Here is an 8898-nt window from a genome sequence, read left to right on the forward strand (position 1 = left end):
AGAAGTAAATTCATGCGTCCCCTTTAAATGGGCGGGTCACAAGGCTAAGAAAGGGATTGAAGTTGATTTACGTTAGCACAATGGCTACCGTCAGTCAGATTTGGCCATTTGAGAGAAGACGCTGCCTAAAAGCCCATGGAATCATAACACTGTTATTTTTGGATCTATGTTTGCAATGTGTGAATGGTAAGACTATGTAACATCACATATGCTAAAACGGATTTGTATAAACCAGGGCTAAGCTTCATCTGTGATTCCCCCCCCCATGCTAGTTAGCTAGCAAAGTGGTTAGCTGGCATAACGCATTACATTAGCTAGCTAGGTAACAAGAGCTTATGGCTAGTATCCACACAATGGTAGTCTGCAGGTCTACAGACAATTTACTGTATTCTGTTCCTACTGTATTTTATCTGGCAAGCTAGCTAACATGTACAATTGCTCCAGCAAGCTGTGTTTATTAGCTTGCTAGCTATAACAGCTAACTACATGATGCACCCTCCCCCTTATATGCCAACTCCTGTCTTCCAGGGTACCTGAGCTCCCCACACGTGGGCCAGGAGCCCCCTTACAGCCGAGATGCTCAGCCAGTCATCACCAGCCCGGTGGTTCCTTCTCCATCATCTGGTAAAATCTCCATCCATGGGATGTTTTTATCATGTTGACACTGACAGTGCCTCTTTAGTGTGCTGTTACTGAATGAGGTCCATGGGACAACCTATAATCTTGTGAATTGTTTTGCAGCATCTCCAACTGATTCAGATGGCTATGCTGCCAAATGCCCCAGTGGGGGTCAATGCAACAGACTGCCTGCTGACTGCATCAACTGCAGCTATCACCACAACTGTAGCTATGGTAAACTAGCGTCTTTCTCTTGCAAGGCCAAGAGAGGAGTCCACTGCACAGTGAGTTCATTTCGCCAGTTGGACACAGATTGTTCTTGACAAAGAACAAGGAGCTCCATTTACAAAGAAAGTACGTAACTGTAGCACTTTGTCATTGTGCTGTTGATGCTTCAGTATGCTGTTTATTTTTCTCTGCTTGCAGGCGGAGTCGGGGAAGCAGCAGACCAACTTCTCCCTGTCTATCACGTGCCAGTTCTGCTGGCAGCTGGACCTGTCTCAGTACAGATGCTCCAACTCAACCAGCTGTATGACCGTTGCCTGCCCCCGCAAATGCTACAATGCCACCTGCCAAGTACTGGACCACGTACACTGCTTAGGTATACACTTACTGTACAGTGTGTCTGGTTCATTATTATTCAAATACATACATGCCCCTCATATATATTTGGACAGTGATGAGATCAAGTGTTTCATGAGGCAACAGTCCAGAAGTATGTCACCTGTTATTTGAGGGTCTTTTCATACATATATTTTACCATTTAGAAATGAAAGCACATTATGTATGTAGTCCCACCCATGTGAAGAAGTCAAGTATTTTGTCAAATGTTTAGTATTTGGTCCAATATTCCTTGCACGCGATGACTACATCAAGCTTGTGACTCTACAAACCCCTTGGATGCATTTGCAGTTTGTTTTGGTTGTGTTCTGGGTTATATTTTGTCAAAGTAACTGAATGATGATCATTTTCTTTCTGAGTAGATAAGATAATTTTATTTCTGAGTAGATAAGATACTTCTGAATACAATTAATCCTGATAATGCCATTATTAAGAAAAAACCATGAATGAATCATGAATAATGAGTGAGATTGAGGCTACAACAAAACATGCTAAACTCACACCATTACCGATATCCCGGGAGAATGGTATTTTTTGGGGGGTATGATCTTTGTGCCTCTAACCGTCTCACTCATCATTATTCATAATTGATTCATGATTATCTATAATCATGTTAGCATCCACATGAATGTAGAAGTGTTCAGAAACATCTTCTATTCTTACTTACAATAAAAGTGACTCAAATGGCACAAGACATTATTCACCATTCAGTTCCTATTGGGAAAAACAAACTGCAAACGCATCCAACAAGTTTATAGAGTCACATGCTTGATGTAGTTTTGGCATGCAAGGAATATGGAACCAAATTCTAAACTTTTGACTTCACTATAAGTTAGTTTGTCCAAATACTTATGACTTCTTCAAATGGGGGGACTAGTTACAGGAAGTGCTTTAAGACCGATATGTATGAAAATACCCTCAAATAAAACATTCTATCCCAAATCTAAAATGCTGGAGTATAGAGCCAAATGCTTCACTGTCCAAATGCGTATGGAGGGGAGTGTATACTGCCCAAATGTGTATGGAGGGGAGAGTATACTGCCCAAATGTGTATGGAGGGGAGTGTATACTGCCCAAATGTGTATGGAGGGGAGTGTATACTGCCCAAATGTGTATGGAGGGGAGTGTATACTGCCCAAATGTGTATTGGAGGGGAGTGTATACTGCCCGAATGTGTATTGGAGGGGAGTGTATACTGCCCAAATGCGTATTGGAGGGGAGTGTATACTGCCCAAATGCATATTGGAGGGGAGTGTATACTGCCCAAATGCGTATTGGAGGGGAGTGTATACTGCCCAAATGCGTATTGGAGGGGAGTGCATACTGCCCAAATGCGTATTGGAGGGGAGTGCATACTGCCCAAATGCGTATTGGAGGGGAGTGCATACTGCCCAAATGCGTATTGGAGGGGAGTGCATCCTGCCCAAATGCGTATTGGAGGGGAGTGCATCCTGCCCAAATGCGTATTGGAGGGAGTGCATCCTGCCCAAATGCGTATTGGAGGGGAGTGCATCCTGCCCAAATGCGTATTGGAGGAGTGCATACTGCCCAAATGCGTATTGGAGGGGAGTGCATCCTGCCCAAATGCGTATTGGGGGGGAGTGTATACTGCCCAAATGCGTATTGGGGGGGAGTGTATACTGCCCAAATGCGTATTGGGGAGGGGAGTGTATACTGCCCAAATGCGTATTGGGGGGGAGTGTATACTAGCCAAGTGCGTATGGGGGGAGGAGTGTATACTGCCCAAATGCGTATGGGGGGGGGGGGGAGTGTATACTAGCCAAGTGCGTATGGGGGGGAGTGTATACTGGCCAAGTGCATTCATTACAACTGTCTTTTGTTCTCAGGTAAAAGAGTATTTCAGAAACGTTTGTACTGCAACTGGACAGGAGGGTACAAGTGGTCTACAGCACTGGCACTCAGGTAAGACTCCTGCACAAGCACACTGTCAAAACCTCTTAAGGATCTGACCCCTTTTTTCAATTTCTGCCTAAAATGACATACCCAAATCTAACTGCCTGTAGCTCAGGACCTGAAGCAAGGAGATGTATATTCTTGATACCATTTGAAACTAAACACTTCGAAGTTTGTGGAAATGTGAAATTAATATAGGAGAATATAACACATTAGATCTGGTTAAAGATAATACAAAGAAAAATATATGCTTTAAATTATTATTTTTACTAGCTTTGAAATGCAAGGGAAAGGCCATAATGTATTATTCCAGCCCAGGTACAGATTTTGCCACTAGATGGCAGCAGTGTATATGCAAAGTTTTAGACTGATCCAATGAACCATTGCATATCTGTTCAAGATATTGTATCAAGACTGCCCAAATGTGCCTAATTGGTTTATTAATCCATTTTCAAGTTCATAATTGTGCACTCTTCTCAAACAATAGCATGGTTTTATTTCACTGTAATAGCAACTGTAAACTGGACAGTGCAGTTAGATTAACAAGAATGTAAGCTTTCTGCCCATATCAGATATGTCTATGTCCTGGGAATTTTTTTGTTACTTACAACCTCATGCTAATCGCATTAGCCAAGTTAGCTCAACCGTCACGTGGGGGGGACACCGATCCCGTAGAGGTTTTAAAGGAAGGCTGAAACAAAAAAATGGCTTATCTGGTTGAAAATGGCCTATGTGGCATCGATATTAGTCAGAAACATTTATTTTGGTGCCAAAACTGACTACAAAGTGTAATTAGGACAACATTTTAAGTCTGTATCTTACAAAACTGATTTACGAAATCAAGAACAACAGTGTTTTCCTTGGGTTGGGTTTAGATTTCAATTCTGCCCACACAGAACTGCTGTCTGGCACAGCTTGCAATACTCAAATCATCCAGAGCACAGGTGCACGTGTGCTGCAGTGCATGCTATCCAATCGTAGCAGCAGAATCAACCTACAGCCCTGCCCATTTCTTTACAGGCAGCAGAACTACCAATAATTGACAGTCTTGGGTTGAAAGAATAAGACTTCATTATAAACGGATGGGTTTTTTCCAACTCAAACGTTCGTGAGCTAACGTTAGCATCACAAACACAACTGTCATCAAAGATAGTCTAGTAAGGAGGAAATGCATAATGCACGGAGCATGGGATTTTTGACCAATCACGTTATTGTTGTAATGCTGCGTTACGCTTTTGTTACGCTATTCGTCACGCAATCCCTTATTGAAAGTACAGTGGCTGTTTGGGATATTTTAGCTACGGTGACTGTAGAGGGACAAACAACAATAGAGTCCAGGTTACGATATAGCTAACATAACACACCCACATCGAACCACACCTCCAAGATAAAACTTTTTTTTTTCTTAACGAGTAGCACAAACCCAGGGGAAATCGATGAGTTCAGCCCCCCCTTTAAGATCACCCCACCTGGCTTAAGTGTGTTATAACTTTCTAATCGTTTCTTTGGGTTTCTTATACTTTGAGTCTTTTTATAAAACTTCTTTATCCTTGAGAAAAATATTCATGAAAATCCTTTAATTTGTAAAATAAATGAGTGACTTTGGTAGCACAACAGTCACTCAAATCTTTTAAGGACAAAACAAGCCGTGATGATGAAGGTTAAAAACAGCGTGTGTCCGTCTTACCGCCTCTGACAACAGAAACATCAGCCGTCATTTTCTTTTAATTTCCCGACAATTGTACATGTTGATTTGCCACCCGTTGTCAACACCAAGAAGGTGGTCTACGGCCGACTTTCAATATGGTGCGCCTTGCCGCTTAGATATCCATGTCATCTATGCTCTTCACTGTTAGCAGTAGAATCCCAGTTGTGTTATTGTTGTGTTTCTATCTGCAGCATTACACTAGGTGGATTTGGGGCTGACCGGTTCTATCTAGGCCAGTGGAGAGAGGGTCTGGGCAAGCTGTTCAGCTTCGGTGGCCTGGGCATCTGGACCCTGATTGATGTGCTGCTGATTGGGGCGGGCTATGTGGGGCCAGCCGATGGCTCCCTCTACATCTGAGACCTGTGATTGATGCCCACTCCACAGGCATGATGGTTGTAGGGTTGATACCCTCTCCATTTCAGTTCAGACTGTCTGACTGTAAAGATCCACTCCATGGAGATGCCATCCCATTATCACACCATCTGCTTGCCCAAATTCCCACTGTCTGCAAAGACTGACTTCTTGTCCCATCTGCCACCAGTGCAGCTTCACGGTCAGCCTTGTCAGGTCCGCCTCTAGATCATCAAGCCCAAGCATCCTTCACTGATATACTGTAATACAAGCTGCACTGAGCATCGTTTTGGAGTTGTTTGGTTAATGGTGATTAGAGTTGGCCAGGCTGATATGGACTGACTGGAGAATGGGAGGTAGGCACAGTTAAGCAGTGCTTGGAATTATATTGTAACAATGGCCACCTATGGGGCTCCTTACTCACTGCATGGTCATGCATAGGAGACCAGTAACCATGGCTTCGGAACACAAAATTGAGTTATTATTATAATACCGATAACAGAAACAAAAAGTGCTTGGAAGAAAAGCAGTGTTTCTTCCCTGCAGGTTTTGTAAAAGCATGTGGTACCTGCTAAGTGTGATGGACAGTAATGTGCATCGGTGGATAGCAGATCAACCTTTCAGTGGTCTCTGCAAACCAACCAGCAAGAGAATACTTGAACGGTTATTTTCTTTGGAGTGTAACATTGATACATGAATGTCAGATTGTGTGGTTGAAAATGTGGTTGGGATACAGATTTGGGGAAATGACATGGTGGTTATTATGGCTGGGGCTTATATTGTGTATTTACATTGTGGATGTGCACCACAGGAGGCTGTTGAGTGGAGGACGGCTCATAATAATGGCTGGAAAGGAGTGAATGTAATGGCATTAAACACATGGAAACCATGTATTTGATACTATTCCACTCCACATTACCATGAGCCCGTCCTCCCCAATTAAGGCGCCACCAACCTTCTGTGATGTGCACCAATATGTATATGTCAGATTTCACCATTACATGGCATTGCACTACAGCTCTGCATTCCCAAAACACACAATCTGTTTTCGTAAAGCTGTGCAGGCTTAAACTAGGTCACTAACTGGTTCAGAATGGTTTTAGTACTAGTTTAAAGAACTTGTACAACAGGTTTTTTCTTCATATACGTAGCTTTCATGATATTGTTCATCGCTAATCGCCCAGCCCGAATGGTTACGATATGTAGCCTCCCATATCCAGAGCATAGGTATGTGTGCTGCACAAACTGGTAACCTATATTTCTGGTGAAAATGTGTTCATGTTCTGGAGGTAGGATTTTAGTTTCTTTGTAACACTGTAATGACAGATGTTTAAGAAAATTGTAAATATTAAACTTGTGAAATGTTATTGAACTTTGTGCCTTATTGTCTTCAGCCTGCTGTTAGTATTTTCTAGTATTATAAGCATACTTGAATAAACAAAATCATCTGGTCTGTTATTTCCATGATTGACCTAGACTTCACCTCTACATTCTTTCACAGATGCCTGTGCTTTTTCACACAGTAAAATTCCCCGCCTCATTGTAACGATACTGTGAAGCAGTGCCATTGGATACAGAAATACAGGCCTACAGAAAGAGAAGCTCACTACTGTAATTCAACATCTCACTGACTAATGGTTATGTGAATACATACACTATATTACATACAGTATCTTCTGCATTGGTCCTAGCATTGCTAGCATGTGTTAGCGCTTCTCATTGGCTGATCTGCAGTAAATGTCTGTATACACTCCCCATCCTCAGTTCCTCACTCCCACATCACTTACTGTTATGAACCACCTCCAACAGAATGTGTTTGAGCCAAATCAACTGACCGCCACCTCTACATTTTGGCTGGCAAGGCTACACAGTTAGAATAATAAATGCCAGTCATCCTCATGCCACATATCTCACTGAGCATGAATACAACCTGTAAGAAATTGTTTAATTTTGGGTTATGTATTTTTAACCAAACGCTTCTCAGTTGAGGCTGACGTGTATCTCAACGAGTAGCATCTTAAAATACAACGGCAATAGAACCACCATATCACCTAGTCATTTCTGATAAAAACATGTCAACAAAAAGACTGTCCAATCGATGATACGAATCATCGATGCTATACTAGACAATCAGTACTGAACAGAACAGGGTAATTCTTTAATTAAATGAAAGCAGTCTTACTGGGTTAATTGACATTTATGGAAACATATTGTGAATATCATTACTCCTATGAGCACATGTGAGTTCTCTTAATAGGACAGTCATTTGCATGTTCAAATCCATTGAGAGTCAACAATCCTAAGTGAATCAGAACACAACTTCCATTGTGGTGAAATCCCCTATGATTAGTTTAGAATTGTTAATCGTGAGTGATGAAGACAAAAGACCATTCATTCATTCCTGTCTTATGCAAGAAACAGTTCGTTTGGCATCATTTCACTGGATCTACTAGTAACAGCAGTAGGCTACTGGTTCCTAGGATGTTATACAGTATACTGAACAAAAATATAAATGCAACATGTAAAGTGTTGGGCCCATGTTTCATGAGCTGAAATAAAAGATCCCAGAAATGTTCCATAAGCACAAAAAGCTGATTTCTCTCTAATTTTGTGCACAAATTTGTTTACATCCTTGTTAGTGAGCATTTCTCCTTTACTAAGATAATTAATACACCTGACAGGTGTGGCATATCAAGAAGCTACTTAAACAGCATGATCATTAGACAGGTGCGCCTTGTGCAGGGGACAATAAAAGGCCACTCTAAAATGTGAAGTTTTGTCACACAACACAATGCAACAGATGTCTCAACTTTTGAAGGAGCGTGCAATTGACATGGTGACTGTAGGAATATCCACGAGAGCTGTTGCCAGATAATTTCCCTACCATAAGCCATCTCCAATGTCATTTTAGAGAATTTGGAAGTACGTCCAATAGGCCTCAACTGCAGACCACGTGTATAGCGTCGTGTGGGCCAGCGGTTTACTGATGTCAACGTTGTGAACAGAGTGCCTCATGGTGGTGGTGGGGTTATGGTATGGCCGGACAACACAATTGCATTTGATCTATGGCAATTTGAACGCACAGAGATACCTGAGGCCCATTGTCGCACCATTCATCCGCCGCCATCACCTCATGTTTCAGCATGATAACCCATGGCTCCATGTCGCAAGGATCTGTAGCTTTTAGTTTTTATTTTATTTGCACCAAAGAAAAGTGAAAGACAAAACAGTACTGATGTAAAAATGGTGTGCAGATGAGGTTAGAAGCCCGAAAGGGCTTATATGAAAACCACACCACAAATAAGTACAAAAAAATAGTTTGTTCAATCAGTTAAGCTAAGCATATGAATTATAATTGCACATAATATACTCAGTAAACAAGAAAAAAAACATGTGAGTTAGGCTACATGGAGGGATTATTGGGTAGTTTGGTTCATCAGACTGACCGGATGAGGTTTTGGCAATGTGAAGATAAGAATTCCAGAGTATGGTACCTCCGTATCTGATAGAGAATTAACTATGTGAGGTGTGGCAGTGGGGAGGGTGAAGGTTATTGCAGTGTCTTGCGTTATATAGATGGATTTCAGAATTAACCTGGAAGAATCCATTGAAGGCTTTAGGTAAACTGTGTGGGAGGTACACAATTCCTGGAAGCTGAAAATGTCCCATTTCTTCCATGGCCTGCA

The 8898-nt window shown here is 41.9% G+C and overlaps 1 protein-coding gene across 1 annotated transcript; it reads left to right on the forward strand.

Moving 5' to 3' along the window:
* LOC106587559 (TM2 domain-containing protein 3) lies at positions 1-6579 on the forward strand. Its single transcript, XM_014176064.2, has 6 exons — positions 1-186; positions 529-624; positions 742-902; positions 1045-1219; positions 3087-3162; positions 5053-6579. The coding sequence occupies exons 1-6, from the start codon at positions 81-83 to the stop codon at positions 5216-5218; spliced, it is 780 nt and encodes a 259-aa protein (XP_014031539.1). The 5' UTR covers positions 1-80; the 3' UTR covers positions 5219-6579.
* Positions 6580-8898: the final 2319 nt, after the last annotated feature.

This window comes from Salmo salar, chromosome ssa26 (assembly GCF_905237065.1).
Source record: "Salmo salar chromosome ssa26, Ssal_v3.1, whole genome shotgun sequence".
NCBI lineage: Eukaryota > Metazoa > Chordata > Actinopteri > Salmoniformes > Salmonidae > Salmo > Salmo salar.

Excerpts from the sequence above, each read along its gene's own strand:
- LOC106587559 (XM_014176064.2), top strand. The coding sequence starts at position 81 with ATGGCTACCGTCAGTCAGATTTGGCCATTTGAGAGAAGACGCTGCCTA. Across the intron at positions 187-528 it reads ATGTTTGCAATGTGTGAATG|GGTACCTGAGCTCCCCACAC; the intron begins GTAAGACTATGT and ends CCTGTCTTCCAG. Across the intron at positions 1,220-3,086 it reads GGACCACGTACACTGCTTAG|GTAAAAGAGTATTTCAGAAA; the intron begins GTATACACTTAC and ends TTTTGTTCTCAG.